This window comes from Salarias fasciatus, unplaced genomic scaffold, assembly GCF_902148845.1.
Source record: "Salarias fasciatus unplaced genomic scaffold, fSalaFa1.1, whole genome shotgun sequence".
Classification (NCBI taxonomy): domain Eukaryota; kingdom Metazoa; phylum Chordata; class Actinopteri; order Blenniiformes; family Blenniidae; genus Salarias; species Salarias fasciatus.
This window is the reverse complement of record NW_021941398.1, coordinates 105,257-124,202: the sequence shown is the minus strand read 5'-3', so window position 1 is coordinate 124,202 and position 18,946 is coordinate 105,257. Positions and strand designations below refer to the sequence as shown.

The 18,946-nt window shown below is 45.6% G+C and overlaps 1 protein-coding gene across 1 annotated transcript in view; it reads right to left on the bottom strand.

Annotated features, from left to right (window-relative positions):
- Positions 1-4,144: 4,144 nt before the first annotated feature.
- Positions 4,145-18,946, bottom strand: part of pold4 (DNA polymerase delta 4, accessory subunit) — a 36,544-nt gene continuing 21,742 nt past the window's right edge. The window contains exons 4-5 of the mRNA XM_030087742.1: positions 12,745-12,853; positions 4,145-4,365 (exon numbers count right to left, since the gene is read on the bottom strand). Of these exons, the coding sequence (XP_029943602.1) occupies positions 4,341-4,365; positions 12,745-12,853 (134 nt within the window). The 3' untranslated portion in view covers positions 4,145-4,340. The remainder of the gene's footprint in view (positions 4,366-12,744; positions 12,854-18,946) is intronic.

The following is an 18,946-nucleotide window of genomic DNA, read 5'->3' as shown; positions in this document are numbered from 1 at the left end:
TTGCTAAAAGCCCTCTAAATTGATAGAGAAAAAAAAATAAAGATTTAGATGTAATATAGATTTTGCAGGGCTAAAAAAGTGGAAATAGAAAACTTTGATTTATTTAATTTGAAATGCTAAAATGCGTTTGGTAAAATATTGTTAAAGGGACTTAAAGCTCGTGTCCGGAGTTTTCAAAGACAGAGATTTTTTTTAATCCAATGTCTGGAGGTTCCCCCTCCCTCTGCTTTCATGAGCGACCAAGCCACGCCCCTTTAAGTGAGCACGGGCATTATCCGTCGGGTGAAAATGAGAGCCTCTCAGCATCCTCCATGTTGAGCTGTTTCCGGTGGATGTTCAGCAGACAGTGGATATATCTGCTGCAGAGCTAACTCTCCTCTGCTGGGCGAGCGACGTGCTCTCTGGCTGCTCCACACTTAGACTGACAGCACGACAAGGCGGAAGCTCGAAGTCTAATGGCTGAAGCTGACCGGCGCTTTTTCGGATAACATGGGGGTCTATGAGACGAAGGCGGAGCTCATAAATACATTTTTATATTGCTTTATGCTGATATTATATTGTAGTATGAACCAGACTGACACATTTAAGCTCTGTTGAAAAATGATACATACGTTAGAAATGAACAGAAACTCCAGACAAGAGCTTTAAGGCAACTTTACAATATTTACCTCAGTGCTGCCGCGATAGGCGCTGTGGGGAACTGCAGCCACCAGCCAAGGCCGCATGGGAGTGCGCACACACACTTCCGGTGCGCGTCAAGCCCGAGCTGCGTACACGGCGGAGGAACTGCGTCGATGCGACGGGGAAGCATACTGACGCCTGGTTCACACAGGACGCGAGGCGCCGTGCGCAGCGCCAGGCGGCAGGCGCTCGGCTGTTCATACAGGAAGCCTTTTCAGCTGCACTCTGCGCGCCGGAGACCTCGACTGAGCCGTGGAGAGGAGGAGAGTCCTGCTCTCTACTTGTTGCTGCACAGGCTCTGACATCAGAGAAGCAGATTGTGGGTTCACACTATCAATAAAAGAAGGAAGCAGCACGGTGTTTTCCATCAACTTGTTGGTGAACTGCGCCTGGACAGTGCCCACCATCACCTGAATCTGTACCCCCCCCCCCCCCCCCCCCCCCCCCGCTCCCTCCCTGTGTGTGTTTATCTGAAAAGGAAAACCGAAAAGCAACATAATTTATGTTATTTTACTTTAATTAGAAAATTGACCAGATTCTCTCGGATTTTCCGTTCCCGACTTCCTGTCTGGTGCGATCTGCTTGATCCAGCTTGACAAATGGCGCCCGGGGCTCGCAGAGAAAGTAGAGGAGCGGAGCAGCGAGCCGCTCCGCGTGCGGCGCCGTCCCGCGCCTCTTGTATGAGCCGTCAGATAGGTTAACAGGGGCGCCGATCCGAAACTCGCTGCGCAGCGCGTCCTGTGTGAACCAGGGATGCAGTGTTTGAGTCCGTGTCCACGGCGGCCGTGTTCTTCCTGTTCCAGAGCTGTCGGCAGCGCGCATACAGCGTCAATTTACGTCACATCCCCACGACTGCGCGGGAAATTCGGACCCCGACCTGCAACACATTTTTTGGCACACAGCCTGTATAAGGCAACAGACATACGCAGATCGGCCTGTTATTTTAGGTTTTTAATGCTTCATGACCCGTTAGCATTGATTAAACTGGAAATGCATGTGTAGTTTTTCCACAAATCTTGCCTTAAGTCCCTTTAATTATTGTAAGGGGAAATGTACTTGTTAAAATGCAGTGAAGCTAAAAAATAAGAATGATTAAAATTTTGTTTAAAAATATAAATTAGACTGTTTTCATGTGCCGTATTGGCCCGAATATAAGACGATATTTTTTTCCAGGAATGGTATTCTCAAAAATGGGGTCGTGTTATAATCGAGGACTAGATGGAGCCAAAGTCCCGGTGACCTGCACTGCCTCTGCTTGCATGCAGTGACTCAGCCGCCCCGTCAGGGGGAGCTAGTGAGCTGGACAGAGTGTCAGCCTGCAGCAGTGAGAGAAGAAGACTGAGCAGTGTGGCTGCTGTGTGTTTTTCTAAGGTTCATTTCAAACAGCGCATCGAAAATATCTGCCTGTAAGTACTCGAGTATACTTAGTTGATGTTCAGGATAGAGGTGAAACTTGTAAGTTTGTCAGTTTGTTTTGAAGTTTCAACGGAGATGCTAATTCCGTTAGCATGTTAATGGCGTTTCCATTTAGGGCTGTCGCGGTAAACGGGTATTGACGATAATCGTGGTAATAAAAAATGAAATTTAAATATCGTGCTCAAAATGCACACATGATAATATCGTAAAGAGGATCTAGTGCCACTTGAAACGTGTATTTTCAAAATCCGCTCATGTTCTTCCGCCCTGCTTCGTCTCCCTCCTGCAGCGCCCCCCCTCCCCCTCCCCTCACATGTAAACACAGCAGAGCAGCGGTAGCGGCGGCTCCTAGCTAGCTAGCTCCCAGTTAGCAAGCATCACGAGTGAACTAAACATGTCGGCGGTGGCCGACAATGACAGCGAGACGCTCTATCCTGACCCGAAAAAAGTGTGTTTAGCAACACTGACTGCACGTTGAAGCTAGCCGGGTAGTAGTGGGGCCCCGTTAGGTAGGTTCCAGACGTGTCATTGTAATGTGTCCGGGGGGTTTCAAGTTGTGTCGCTGATATCCGCCGTCTTCTCCGCCGGCCCCCTTCCAGCAACTAACCGGTGAGTACTCGGAAAAGGGCCCCATGCGGGGGATTTTCGACACGTTGTCGTTGCAGCGTCTAGCGTAGCGCCTTAATTTGTCATTGAAATTGACTGATATCAGCCGTCCCTCGGGGCCCCCTTCAGCTCGGGGCCCGAGCCAGTAGCGGCGCCTCTGGCTGGAGAGAAGCAGCTGCTGCTCATTCCGCCTCCGATTTAAACAAGCAAACAAAAGTTCTCGGCAGTGTGGTGGTGGTACAGGATTTCACCCCAAGAGGACCAGAGGGTTTTCAGAACCCACCAACCCGACGTAAATTATGCCTCTGCTGTGGATCCTCTGTTAATCAGTTCATCACATTTTAATTAGTTGAGTGTAACTACACTTTCTGTATGCATTTGTACAGTTACTGTTCTCATATTGTTTCAACGCCTCATTTGACAGGTATTCTGAGTGTAATTCATCTGGGAAAAGAGAGAAAACAAACAAAAATAAAATTAAAGGTGAATCTGAATGTTTGTACCATTATTAGTTAAATTTTTACTGATATCGTGATAATATCGTTATCGTGATATTTTTTGCCCACGATAATCGTGAAGAGAAAATTTGATATCGTGACAGCCCTATTTCCATTATTAGTTAGCATTGAGCTAGCGGCTTTGATTTTAAATACTAACTTGTTCTGTTTTTAGACAGTGATGTATGTTGTGATACATCTTGTGTATTTGTTCACTTCTGTGTATATCTGGTGTGTTTCAGTTTTACAGTGTCTTGAGGAGAAAGTAATAAAAGCTCAGACCAGCTGAAATCTCCTGCTTTCTTTTTGAAGAACTGTTCTCTACAGGCCAAACTGAACCCAACATTCACAGAGGCTGAATTGTTAATGTTCATGAAGCTGAACAGAACTTGAATTTGATGGTTATAAAGTTATTTACATCGTTATCTTTGAGGTTCTTAATTGTAGCTTATTGTTGCTTTTTTTGAGAAAGAGAATATATTTTTATTTAATACTGCAGTAATATTTCTTTTAATCTTAAGTCACGTGAAATATTATCTCTGTTGTGAGTTTTTGAGTTTAAATAATTGTACAATAATAAGTTCTCTCATGAGTAGCCTTATTGTCTTCAACATATTTTTATTTTCACAAAATGATATTTGAAAAATAGGGGTCGTGTTATATTCAGAGTCGTCTTATATTCGGGCCAATACGGTACTTACATTGTACTCCCTTTGTTTTCTTTTGAGGTTTTTCCACCTAACCCTGCCGCTAAAACTAACGCTGCAACTGCAACTGCAGCTGCAATAAAAGAAGCTAAAAAGGCAACGAGTGGAGTCCTGCGTGCTTCAGTTGGGGGGACATCCTATCAAGTGGGGATCCTGCATAAAACATACTTGACATACTTACTTCACAATTCATCCTTTAATGTTCACACAGAAAAATCCCATTAAACGAGAGATGAGGCCAGTGCTAAACGGGAAGCTGTTTATTAAAAAGTACAACAGAATGTTGAATGACAAAACACAGGACGTGTTGGGTTATGGTTTTAAGGGATTTCAGATATTCTCTGGAATATTTTGACTTGTTTCTCTCAGACTAAGTGTGGTGCTGTTAATTCCGTTAGAGTTTTTATTTCAGTCTTCTTTCTTCTCATCCTCCTCAAAAAGGATATTCGCTCCACAGGCTGAAAGACAAAAAACACCATGGTCAATAAAATGATACATTTTTTTCAGGGAGATGTGAATGAGGATGTCGCGGTGAAAAAAACACAGACTCAAATTATTTCAACGACACTCACACTTGACTCAGCGTGACACATGTAGTGGTGTTTTCAGATGGAAGTACTTAGTGAAAACGGAGTCCTACACCCAACAACACCGCAGCATGGCCACCCTTTTAGCTACATTATGACAGCCAGAGTCCACTCCTGTGACGCCTCCACTGCTGAAGCACCCAATGAAAAGGCTGAGCACCGGGGATCAACTACATCAATAATTAATCAATCAAACACAACTGCCGCTCTTAGCCAGGAATTCAACCACAGCTTCACATCTGAAAGGCAAGAATTTTTTTGCACAGGACAAAGCAGTCACTTCACATGTAAGACAGATTCCTGCAAAGGTTTTATGATCACGCCTCTCAGTTTACCACCACCACTAAGTTTACACACACTTGTAAAGAACATAATGTCCTGGCTCTCTTGAGTCCCCAGTTATTTCTACAACTCTGATCAAAAAAACACTCTGACAGAAAAAGTGACCAAATCTGCTGGGTCAAAAATATAGATACAGCAATTTGGTTAGATTTCCCTTGATCCTTTTCACTTCAATTAGGCACTTTTGGTAGCCATCCACAAGCTTCTGGTTGAATCTTTGACCTCTTGACAGAATTGGTGCAGTTCAGTTAAATTTGTTGGCTTTGACATGGGCTTTTTTCTTCAGCACTGTCCTCACCCTCCCGACCAGTTTCCTCTCAGGTCATAGCTTGCATTTTCTCCCTGATGGTGGCAGAGACAGAACAGTGCCAGGCACTTTATACTTACAACTGTTTGCACCATTGCTCTTGAGACCTGCAGCTGCTTTGAAATGGCTCCAAGTGACAATCCTAACTTCTTCAAGTCAGTGATTTGCTTTTTCAGATCCATGCTGAGCTCCTTTGATTTTCCCATTGTAGCGTTTGTGGGCGTTGAAAGAGGCCAGGCTATGAAGCTCTTTTCATTGAGAAAACTTTGAGTCACCAAAATTGCTAATTCTTGTTGCTGTATGAATATTTTGGACGGAGCAGATTTGGTCATTTTTGGTCAGTTTGGACACAACCAAACTTGTGTTCCAATCACTATCAGAGAAAAATCGGAGTTGTAGAAATAACTGGGGACTCAAGAGAGCCATGACATAGTGTTCTTCCCAAGTGTATGTAAACTTTTGACCACAACTGTACCTCGTTTCTCTTTTAAAGCCAGTTTCCAACTTTTGCTCCAGTAAAAAAATCTAACTCATTCATTTTCATTCTTAACTGTTTGCTCTAGCTGTGCAGAAACTGTCATTTGTCGAGCACTTGGCATCAACCAATCAGCTCTGAAAATTAAAATGACGCCCACGTCAAAATGGTGTGATTTCAATGAATATAGCCAACACCCTGACCATGCGTGCTGTTTGCAATTTTGCTGCATGCAATATACATTGCATTGTGGGAAATAGGCTAGTCCCATTAATGCAACCAAAGGTATTGATCGGAACACAGCCTGAAGCGGCAAGACACAGACCAATAACCACAGACTAACATCCCGACACACAATGCAAAGAAGGAGGGCGCTAGGGGTGTGCGATATGATGATATAAGATCGTTAAGGATTATAACGTCGCGACGATCTCATAAATCAGAAAGATCGTTAAACCGTCTGTAGAACACGTTCTATGCACTGTAGTTCTATGCTGGAGCAGCGAGACCAGTGACATGACACTGCGCGCAGTGCACTGTGGGACCTCCTGCCTTCTTGTTTGGTTGTGTAGCGGCGGGAGCCATGGCGGAGGATGAAAAGTGAGCCAGAGTTGATCCCGAAAAAAAACTCTACCTCTATAGTGTGGACTTGGTTTGGCTTTACCCCGGACGACAAAGCGCAGACCAAAGTGATTTGCAAAGTTTGCAGAGAGTCGGTTCGTGCGTGGGATGGCAACACGACGAACCTGTTTCATCATTTGCGGAGACAGCACCCAAAACAACATGCCGACAGCCAAACCAAACGGAGACGAGACACACAGCAGCCGGAGGCAGCCGCTAGCGCCAAGCTAAAACAAACCACGGTAAAAGAGTCTTTTAATATGGGCACTCCATATGAAAGAACAAGCAAGCGGTGGAAAGAAGTAACTGAAGCAGTTACTTATTACCTGGCGAAAGACATGATTCCCATTAAAACTGTGGAAAATGAGGGATTTCAGAAACTGCTGAAAGTAGTTGACCCGCGTTACGAGCTGCCCAGCCGTAAATATTTCTCCAGCACTGCCATTCCACTTTTGTACTCTGACTGCCGTGAAAAAATTGAACGCAAAGTTCAGAACGTCCAGTTTTTCGCAACAACAAGTGATCTGTGGTCCAGCCGCACTTCAGAGCCTTATTTAGCTCTGACTATTCACTACAGTCACGACTGGAAGCTCTGCGCTGCCACTCTCCAAACAACATACTTCCCAGAAGATCACACGGGAGAGCTCATAGCGCAAGGGCTGAGGGATGCGCTCCAGAGCTGGGGACTCAGAGAGGGTCACATGACCTGCATGACCACAGACAGCGGCGCCAACATGGTGAAGCCTTGGAACTAAACAACTGGACTGGTCTGCCGTGCTTTGGGCACAGACTGCACCTTGCCATTGGTGAGTGAACTATAAATAAATATATAAATGTGTTGCAACATATTAAAATGTTATTTTATTTCAGTAACAAAAAAACAGCAGTGTTTGTATAAGTTTATAATGTGGTAAAGTATTTTATTAAAATAAAAAACCTCTTGAATAAACTAAGAACACAAAAAAGAATTTATTGTTAGTCTATAATGTAATCAAGTATTTTATTAAAAATAACTCAAGCATAAACAAGGAACACATTCATTTATGTGTAGTCTATGATGCTATAAACCTTTTTTATTTAAAATATCTCCAGAATAAACTAGTAACACAGAACACAGTAATTGATCATTTAGTCTATGCTGTAATAAGCTTTTTTTTTAATTAAAATATCTCCAGAATAAACTCAGAACACAGAAAATGGTGTTTGTGTTAGTCTGTAAATTGATGAACTGTTTTATTAAAATTACTCTAGAATACACTGGGGACACAATGCAGTAGTTTGTTACATTAGCCTTTGATTTAAAAAAAAATGTTATTGAAATGTTTAATTTTCAGTTTTGAAAAATACAGCATCAGAATAAACCGTTTAGACAATTACACCATGTAACTTATCTGATTTTAGTTTGATTTAATCAATACATTTGGTGGTTAATATATTGTGTTGTTTTGTCTTTCAGAAAAGTGCCAGAGATCCTCGTGTAGCACGTGCAACATCTGTCTGTAAGAAAGTAGTGAGTGTGTTCTCCTTCAGCTGGAAGAAGAAAAGGGACTTGAGCCAAGCTCAAACAGAAATGAAGCTACCTCAACAAAAACTCATGACAGTCGGCAACCCGATGGGGCTCCAAACTTGCCATGATTGAGAGAGTGTTGGACCAAGAAAAAGCCATTTCTCAGGTCCTGAAGGCTGACAAGAGGACGAGGCACTTGGTACCAACATGGCAAGATACTGATGTGATGGAGTCCATAAAGAAGGCCCTCTGTCCGCTGAGAGATTTCACCGATGCACTTTCAGGGGAGGATTATGTGAGTGTCTCCCACGTCAAGCCAGTCCTGCACCTGCTGAAAGTCAACCTCCTTAACCTGGATGATGAAGACGGTGAGCTGACAAACACAATGAAGACAACTATCCTCAACTACCTCAGCAAAATACCAGGATCCCTCCACTGATGCCTTGCTGGACATGGCATCTCTTCTTGATCCCAGGTTCAAATCTCAATACACTGACAGTGACAAGAAAGAGGAAGTACAAGCCAAAGCTGTGTCTGAGCTGGAGTCCATGCTGGATGCACAAGCACACCATCAGCGTCCGTCCACATCACAGAGTCCTGAGGCTGAAGAACACGGTCCACCAAAGAAAGCAAAGAAGAAAACATGAGCCAGCTTTTTAAAAACCTCAGGTGCTACATCTGCAGCTGCCACCACATCTGCTCCCCCAACTCTAAGAGAGGCAATAGACGGGGAACTGAAGGCCTCCCTGTCCACACCAAATGCAGACAGTGAAATGGATGAATGGTGGAGACTTCATGAAGGAAACTTTCCAAGGGTTAGCCAACTCGCCCGAAAGTATCTGTGCATTCCAGCCAGGAGTGCTCCCTCAGAGCGAGTCTTCAGCACAGGGGGAAACATAGTAACCTGCCAAAGGGCTTCTCTTAAGCCAGATAAAGCTGACAAGTTGGTTTTCCTGGCTAAAAATCTGACTGTAATCTGTCATATGAATGTATTTCCTTTTTAAAAGGAGATGAAAGCCCTGAGATGTCTGCACAAAAAAAAAATGTTCAAGCAGCTGTTATTCACTCAGGTGACAGACATTAAAGTTGAACAATTTCTGCTCCAAATTGTTGCACTATAAGCTGTAACCAGTTAAGTTTACATTTGTATTTACCGTTTTTGATAAGCTACTTCGTATGTTTAGGTTTTCTGCTACAAAAGTGCACTGTATTGTTGTTGATTACTTTTTGTTTGTGTTAATTGCACATCTTGTTAAAAAACTATTATTTAAATAAAAGCCTGTTTCTTTGGTTTAAATTGTCTGTTTTCTTTGTCTTTTAGGGATTTTACATACATTTTACGCATTTTATATCTTTAACATTGGGGGAAAAATGGTCAAATTTGCAAATTAGTGTAGAAAAATCAATATAGAAAAGAATCGTGATAAAATCATGATCGTGATTTTGAATTAAAAAAATCGTGATATGATATTTTTGCCATATCGCCCACCCCTAGAGGGCGCTATATTCACAGACAATAAATAATCTGAAAGGTGTGAAGATACTTTGCCTGCAGTCCTTTCTGGTGACACCAGGTGGAGCTGTGCCTCTCCTGTCTCTAATGACCAGCAGCCCCAGCACCCTGTGTTTAGCACTTTTCTACGAGTCCCTGCTTAACCACACTCCACACCCTGGTACCCACGCCTTTCCATTCCATTTGAGTCCCTCATATCATGTACTTTCATGGTCCCTGCTCGGCCCTGCTTCTCTGAGGTTCCAAGCGGGCTGAGAATGTGACATCTGCAGATGCTGTCCACCGATTGGCCAGAGTGTGACGTCAGTATCAGAGCCATGACAGGACTGGTAATATGCTCAAAAATCCACCTGCCTCCGATGGAGGCGGTTTAGCCATCTACGGCTGCAGACAGGTGAGCACAGGAGGAGAGTGGTCTGGACTGGATCACGGCTGTGTTGGGCTGGTGAGTATTAGAGACTGAAAACATTTTTAACGTTACTGGAGCAGCTGGTTGTAAGATCGTGAAGAGCATGCAAGTAAACAGGATTCAGTGGGAAAACAGCGATTTACTAAAATGGGGCTAATCCTTGTGGCTACATCTGGATGACGTGACAGAATCGCAGCGCATCCAGTTTAAAATGGACTTGGGTCATGTGCGTTGCCATCTTGAATTTGGGTAAAAAGTGGTTCAGACCGCTGCACCGAGCTTTACTAAACAGAACCCCAACACCATTGATTCCTATCCAAGATGGTGATACTCGGAGTGTAACGGTATTTGTATTCGTCCCGTACCGTCACAGTACGGGGGTCACAGGTAGGTACACACAATCACATGACGAATACACGAGTGAGTGAAAAAAAAAAAAGTGAGTCCTGATTCCAACCTTAGGCGGCGGTAATGAGCCTGAAAGCTGCCGGCGACCACCATTACCACAGAAGAAGAAGAAGAAGAACAAGCAGGTCCAAACATGAACAAAGAAAGAAGAGCGCACAAGCGGAATGAGAGCTGCAGCGCGTGGCGGAGCGGATCAAACGGGGGAGTATTCGTTCTGCATGTGTTCCCTCGTACGGAGTGACGTGTGACGTGCCAGTAAACGGGAAGCAGCACAGTCAGAAAACCAGCAGCAGAGGACGCCACGGTGGTGGAAAAACACTTTTTTAATAAAAAACCCTGACAGAAAAAACATTGGAGAGGCGAGATGGAACCAAATCGCGCCACAGCGAGTTGTATAAAGAGCTCCATAGCAGAATACAAGCAATCGCCAGCTGGTGTTATGGATTAACTGGTTCCCCTGTTAACGAATGACGGCGGAGGTCTGTGTGAACACCTGCTGATAACAGCAGATGTTAAAGTAAGACTCACAAAAGACTTTAAACGTATACACTCACTGGAACTGTCGATAGCCGGCGTTCGCCAGAACGACTACATGTCTCAGTCAGCTATTGGCCACGACTTAACACGGGCACCAGTTAATTCGAAACATCGGCATGGAGCAGAGCTCACACCGAGACGTGGCGCTCGGCACGGCGATGCTCCGGCCGGGGAGCAGCGTCTCATGGAGATGCTGGACATTATCTGAGCAGAGGTCAGCAGATAAAAACTCTCTGCTCGGCGCTGAGGCTGCTGCTGCAGAGAGAAGACTGGAAGTTCCTCCACAGACTCTGTGCTCATGTCACAGGACGCTGCGTCATCCACCCAGGACCCTGGTAAACCAGGATTCATCGTGGATCGCTTTGTACGCCTACATGAATACACTCCGTTTAATACGATTGTTTACAATCGGATTGAAAAAACACCATGTAAACTGGGCCAATAATGTGTCGCATGGGAAAGCTTGGGAAAAATGTTCTGGTACATTTGTGAGCTTTTGTTACTTTTTCCCCACTGTACTGAAAAACGTACCGAACCGTGACCCTTACACCGAGGTACGTACTGTACTGTGGCTTTTGTGTACCGTTATACCCCTCGGTGATACTTGAAATGGAAATTTTTATGTATTTGATGCATGTGATGGTTATCAACTTTAAGAAGACTTCCCCAGCAGACGGCCCCCCTGGACTCCTGACACCAAGCAAACCCAAATGGGGGGTGTCATTCCTGTTTGTCCTGTTATATGCTAAACAGATGTGTCTCCCCCTGACCAGGCGTAATCTCCAAAAGGTATCTGTGGTCTGTATGCTGTTCTTCTCTGATGCATCGGCAGCCACAGGGGGGTTGAAGTGGGTTGGGTTGTTGGAGTTGTTCCTTTGTCACTTCACATGTTAAATATGTGTCCCTTCCTATCTGAAGGCAGCCTGTGAGACATGTTGATGACATTAACATGTCTGCCCCTGGCCCCAGGGGTTCAGGACAGGGTATAAATATCAGTCTGTATCACAGAGCTTTAGGACTCACCCTGACTGAGGACAGTGGTGATTCTCTCCTGTTGCAACTGGAATTAAAGGAATCATTAAGGAACTCATCGTTGGTGCATTTATTAATAGAATTTCCACAACATACTCAATTCAATTTAGCTTTATTTATAAAGTACCAATAGCCATTTCTAGACACTTTCACTTTTAGCAAACCCAACAGATCCACATGAGCAACTGTGAAAAGGAAAAACTCCCTTTTAACAGGAAGAAACCCTTGCAGAACCAGGCTCAGAGGTGGCGGCTTTCTATTATTCTGATTGTGGGCCACACAGCGCTCTTGCCTCACAGCACAAAGGTTCTGGGTTCAAGTACCAGCCGGGGCTCGGGGCCTTTCTGTGTGGAATTTGCATGTTCTCTGTGCGTGGGTTCTCCGGCTTCCTCCAAAAACATGCATGTCAGGTTAATTGGTCACCCTAAATTGCCCCCAGGTGTGAATGTGAGTGTGAATGGTTGTATGTCCGTATGTGTGAGCCCTGTGACAGATGGGCGACCTGTCCAAGGTGACCCCGCCCTCGCCCGCAGCAGCTGGGATCGACTCCAGCAACCCGCGACCCCGAAAAGGAGTAGGCGGTCTAGAAAATGGATGGATGGACGGTTGGGGTGAGGGGACAGAAAGAGAAGGACGTAGGACAGACAATTTGTTGTATCTACATACAATTCATGTATAAACAGAGAGTTCATAGGCGACAAGACAAACAATGGTCAATGACACGTAGTTATGAAACATTACACTGAAACGAGAGAAGTGAAGCAGAACTGGGAGCTGGTTCCACATGGTCGGAGCCTGGGGTTAAGTTAACGCTTACACCCAATCAATGGATCAGCTGTTTTGATTGATGCCCAATTAGAAACCGTTTGCACCCATTGAGTCCAGGTTGTCTCATTAGATCAATGGATCAGCCGCCATTGATGTTCTGTATGTGATCCCTCAATCACGGCTTACACAATTTACACAATCAATCCACGACTCCAACACCACACTACAGAACAGTTACATAACAGTTCCTGAAATGCAGACAGAGAGACAGAGAGAGAGAGTGCGAGAGAGGTACTCAGAGTGTCTGTGTGTGTGCGCACATGTGTGTTACCTGTGGTTGTACTCAGGACGTGTGTTTGTTTGCAGCAGCTCTCTGATATCCTCGGGTGGATTCAGTCCGTGGAGTCTGGCTCTCTCCCATCGCTGTAGCCTGCTGATTCCTGAAACATCAGAGACTTCACAGTGTATGTTCACTCTCCAGTCCTCATCTGCCCTGTCTTCAGCTGTCCTCACCTGTCCTCATCTGTCCTGTCCTCACCTGTCCTGTCCTCACCTGCCCTCACCTGTCCTGTCCTCACCTGCCCTCACCTGTCCTGTCCTCGGTTGTCCTCGCCTGTCCTGTCCTCACCTGCCCTCACCTGTCCTGTCCTCACCTGCCCTCACCTGTCCTGTCCTCGGTTGTCCTCGCCTGTCATGTGCTCAGCTGTCCTGAGTTCATCCTCCACTCTCACTGGACCAACTTCACGTGTGTGATGAGGGACACGTTCCTGCTCTGGGTCCACAAACACTTTCCTCCCTGCTCAAGTGAGTCAGTGTGTGAAGTTCTTTGATTCGTCAATGCATCACAATATCTTGATATTAAAAATATCAATAATCTGAAACCAGCACACAAAAATGTTCAACAATAAGACCAAACTCTGCTGTGAATGCCATTGCACATGTCTAACTCCCAATTTCCACATAATGTGAAAGCAGCTGTGCAGCACTTAGAACCCATTCTCTTCCATCAGACAATTTGGACTGCAGCACTGCGGAGCGTCCCTGAAGCGCTGGCGCATGCCACGGCGCTGGAGATTCACTTCAGGTCTATTTTCTGCACTGCTGCTTCAAAACCTCGTAAATTCACTGTCGTTGAGAAAGCACCAGACAGGAAGTTAAACCGGAACTTTCAAAATAAAACACAAAGCACGACCTCTCGGATGTACATTTTTTTCAAAATGGTGTTATTACGCCACCCCGGGAGGCACGAGCGTCAGGTCAACAGGGTCCCAGACACAACATGACGCCATGGATGAAGAGAAGCTGATCACTGAAGTGGAAAAATATCATTTATGATCCAAAACATTATTTTTACAAGGGTACTGGCAGAAAGGACAAGGCGTGAACTGAAATTTCAACAAAACCTGTATAAATCAGCTGACAAGATACGTCACAACAACATCACGTGACTCTCTGAAGAAGACAGCTGACAGCTGCCGAAACCGTCAGGTAAATAACAAGAATACCTCCCTGGTCTTTGGAAAAGAACCTTTGTTTTTGGATTATAAATTGGAAAGACCAATGAACCTTTTTGGACTGAAATTTCAACAGTTGTGGGAGTGGACGGTGAGTTAACTACTCTATATTGAAGAGAAATGAGGGGTAGTGGATTTATTTTGTGTTTACATCATGTGTTATTGTGTGATATCGCTATTCACACGAGATCCTCTCCAAGGAGCTGCCCTCCCACTCCGATGGCGCACCGCTGCACTGCACTTCCAGTGTGCTTTAACTTTGAGCAAGACGGCAGCATTTCGCTTTTTAATGTGGAAATTGGGGGTAACACATCATCATGATTATCATCTTAGTGCTACAAAATGTTGCTCATTCCATTGGAAAAATAAATTTGTGCCTCTCTTGGTCATAAGGGTGATGAGCTGTGACCAAGCGCGACCATTTTTGGTCCTGCTCACGAGCAAGCACCACCCGTACTGCGCTGGATATGGTAATTATGGTAAATATGGGAATTGAACACCCCTGTCTGCTGACTGGTTCGTGACAAATGCCACTCTAGCTAGCCCGCGAAGCAGCCAGCCATCTGTGACGATGTGTTCGACTGGTGACACCGGTAACAACTCCGCAAACCTTTCCAAAAAGTCTACTGAACACCAGTCTTCATGGGAAGAGCAGCTGCTGCTTTCTATCACTGTAGAGGAGGTTGAACGGGAACTGAACGGCGCCGTTACAAAAGGGGGGGGGAATCACGTCGTCTTGGAGCGGCCGCTCTCTGTCGGCTCCAGACCCTGGTCAGCACCAAAACTGCAAGAAACTGAGGAGAGATTACAGACAAATAAAGGATCACACCAGATCCTGGGATCCTGAGGAAGAACTGGTGGTGGTTTGACGCCATGGACTGAATTTAGGACCATAGTCAGGAGAGTGAAGGCAGAGGAGGCGGTCTGGACAGCCGGTGAGGTGGAGCTGATGGTAAGTTTTAAAACTTTGAACTGTACAACCACCAGTGTGACCATGCAGTTATCCACAACTGAAATCTGTGGTTTTTGTCTTAAAGTTGTACCCACGCAGTGCGCTAGCTGGTCAGCATTAGCACACGGCTAAGCTAGTAAGCTTCAGTCCCAGCTGGACATCATATTGCATGTAGCGTTGTCAGTGTTGCATGAAGTGTGGTTTGTGTAACGTTTCTGCAGGAGGACAGGAGTCCTCCTCTGGGCCCAGGGGTGGAGAAGGGAGATGGAGCATCGTCAACATCCGCTCAATGTCAGGATGTTGTAGATATTGCAGGAAACCATTCAGCATCTATACTGGTGTTCTATCAAGTATAATTCTATCAAGAACCACAAAGATACATCCACCACTGCTGCTCCAGCTGGATCCAGGGCCCAGTGTGCAGTGCTATTGATGGAGAGCAGAGGTCGACCGATAGTGGATTTTTAAAGGCCGATATAATAACGATAGTTTGGAGCAGGAAAAAGCTGATAGCCGATTAATTGGCTGTAGCCCAGCCCCAACCCCCCCCGAAAAAATTCAACACTATTGGAAATTAACACTCTCTGACCTCATTAGCACTACTGAACATTATCCAAATGTATAAAATTGCAAAGAAAACAAAAAATCAATATATTTAATTGAAACTTATGTGTATTCAATATCTATTAAAACTGACATGGATAATTTTGTTACACTTTAATATGGGGGGGGACTTCACATTTTGTGAGTGATGATACTGTACGCCTTAAAAAATAATATATATAAAAATAATAATAACACTAGTTAAACAAGGCATCGAGAGTGAAGGGATTTGAACTGTGATTTTCTCATCCTCCCATAAGCTGTAACCTTTATCCTTAATTATACCTTATATACTCTAAACAGTTGTGTTCTTTATTACTACTAAAGAATGGTTTGTTTTTTAATTAGGCTATCTTTTTTGAAAGAATAAATTCGGAATTCATTTCCAAATACAGCCTGTCTAACCCACTGCAGGAACAGTAAAGTTTCCAATTGCAAAGTCACTACAACCTCCAGAATATCTGCGGGGAAAAATCGAGGGGGGGGGGGGGGGGGGGGGGGGCGCTGGTTTGTCTCAAACAGCAGCTAAAATTACCTAATTTTAAGATTCATGGCATACTAAAATGAGCTGCCTTCACAGAGACACTTTCTTTCAGCTGTTTTCAACGAGCTGCTAGCTGTTAGCTTAACAAGCATAGGCCTTCACTTGGGTTTTACAGACTGGAGAGATTCCCCCATCCTGGCGCGAGGCAATCATCTCAGTCATTCCAAAAGAAAATGAAGACAGACAGGAGTGTGGAAATTACAGACCTGTAAGTGTCCTTAATGTAGATTGCAAACTGTTTACATCTATTTTAGCACGTCAGTTGGAGAACATATTACCAGATATAATCAATTTAGACCAGACAGGATTCATAAAACAGAGACAGACAATGTAAGACAATATAAGAAGGACTCTACATATTATGGATTACGCAGTTCGAGAGAAATTGGGGTCTCTGGTAGTGGGCCTGGATGCAGAAAAGGCATTTGATTCTGTCAGATGGCTTTTTCTTTATAAAGTAATGGATAAAGTCTCTTTCCACAATAAATTAATTAAAGTTATTCAATCCTTGTATTCAAAACCAATAGCTAAAGTAAAAGTTAACGGTGACCTTACAAATTTTTTTGAATTAGAAAGATGGAGTAGACAGGGATGCCCAATTTCTCCACTACTATTTGTGTTATTTATAGAGCCTCTGGGACAAATGCTTAGACAAAGTGCAGAAATAAAAGGAATTACAATGGCAGGAACTGAACACAAGGTGGCGATGTTTACTGATGATGTGTTAGTGGAGGAACCTGAGAAATCATTCAATGGCCTAATGACTCTATTAAAAGAATTTAGAATTTTATCAGGTTATAAGCTAAACATTTCCAAAACACAAGTTATAACTCTGAATTTCACAGCTTCTAGAAATTTGCAAAAGGATTACAACCTGGACTAGGAATCTCCGGGAATAAGATATCTGGGGGTAATTGTGACCAAAGATTTAACAAAGCTTCAACAAGCAAATTATGAGCCATTGTCCCTCAAGATTAAAGAAGACTTGCATAGGTGGAGCTTAATCCCTTTAATCAGTCTAACCTCCAGAGTAAACACCGTAAAGATGTCCATACCCCCCAAACTGTTATACTTGTTTAGAACACTTCCAATAGAAGTGACTGACAGTCAGTTCGAGAAGTGGGGCAAGCAGATTTCAAGGTTTATTTGGCTGGGAAAGAAGCCACGAATTAGATATAGTACTCTGCAGCTGGGTAAAGATGCAGGAGGGATGGCTCTTCCCATCCATCCATCCATCCATCTTCAGCCGCTTATCCGGGGCCGGGTCGCGGGGGCAGCAGTCTCAGCAGGGATGCCCAGACTTCCTGTCCCCAGACTCTTCCTCCAGCTCTTCCGGGAGGATCCCAAGGCGTTCCCAGGCCAGCCGAGAGACATAGTCTCTCCAGCGTGTCCTGGGTCTTCCCCGGGGTCTCCTCCCGGTGGGACATGCCCGGAAAACCTCCCCAGGGAGGCGTCCAGGAGGCATCCTGAACAGATGCCCGAGCCACCTCAGCTGCTCCTCTGGATGTGGAGGAGTAGCGGCTCTACTCTGAGCTCCTCCCTGGTGACTGAGCTCCTCACCCTATCTCTAAGGGAGCCCAGTCACCCTACGGAGGAAGCTCATTTCGGCCGCTTGTATCCGGGATCTTGTCCTTTCGGTCATGACCCAAAGTTCATGACCATAGGTGAGGGTGGGAACGTAGATTGACCGGTAAATCGAGAGCTTCGCCTTTCGGCTCAGCTCCCTCTTCACCACAACGGACCGATACAACGACCGCATCACTGCAGACGCTGCACCGATCCGCCTGTCAATCTCACGCTCCATCCGTCCCCCACTCGTGAACAAGACCCCAAGATACTTAAACTCCTCCACCTGGGCTAGGGTCTCTCCACCTACCTGGAGAGGGCAAGCCACCTTGTTCCGGTCGAGGACCATGGCCTCGGATTTGGAGGTGCTGATCCTCATTCCTGTCGCTTCACACTCGGCTGCGAACCGCCCCAGTGCATGCTGTAGGTCCTGGTTCGATGAAGCCAACAGGACAACATCATCTGCAAAAAGCAGAGATGAAATCCTGTGGTCCCCAAACCGGACCCCCTCCGACCCCTGGCTGCACCTACAAATTCTGTCCATAAAAATGATGAACAAAACCGGTGACAAAGGGCAGCCCTGCCGGAGTCCAACATGCACCGGGAACAGGTCCGACTTACTGCCGGCAATGCGGACCAGACTCCTACTCCGGTCATACAAAGACCGGACGGCCCTTAACAAGGGGCCCCGGACTCCGTATTCCCGGAGCACCCCCCACAAGACACCACGAGGGACGCGGTCGAATGCCTTCTCCAAACCCACAAAACACATGTGGACTGGTTGGGCAAACTCCCACGAACCCTCGAGCACCCGATGGAGGGTATAGAGCTGGTCCACTGTTCCACGACCAGGACGAAAACCGCATTGTTCCTCCTGAATCCGAGGTTCGACTATCGGTCGGATCCTTCTCTCCAGTACCCTGGAATAGACTTTCCCGGGGAGGCTGAGGAGTGTGATTTCCCTATAGTTGGAGCACACCCTCCGGTCCCCCTTTTTAAACAGGGGGACCACCACCGCGGTCTGCCAATCCAGAGGCACCGTCCCCGACCGCCACGCGATGTTGCAGAGACGTGTCAACCAAGACAGTCCCTGCACATCCAGAGACTTGAGGTACTCAGGGCGAATCTCATCCACCCCCGGTGCCTTGCCACCGAGGAGCTTACCGACCACCTCAGTGACTTCAGCTTGGGTGATGGACGAGTCCACCTCTGAGACCTCAGCCTCTGCTTCCTCCACGGAAGACGTGGCGACGGGATTGAGGAGGTCCTCGAAGTATTCCTTCCACCGTCCTGTGATATCCCCAGTTGAGGTCAGCAACTCCCCACCTTCACTGTAAACAGTGTTGGCGGAGAC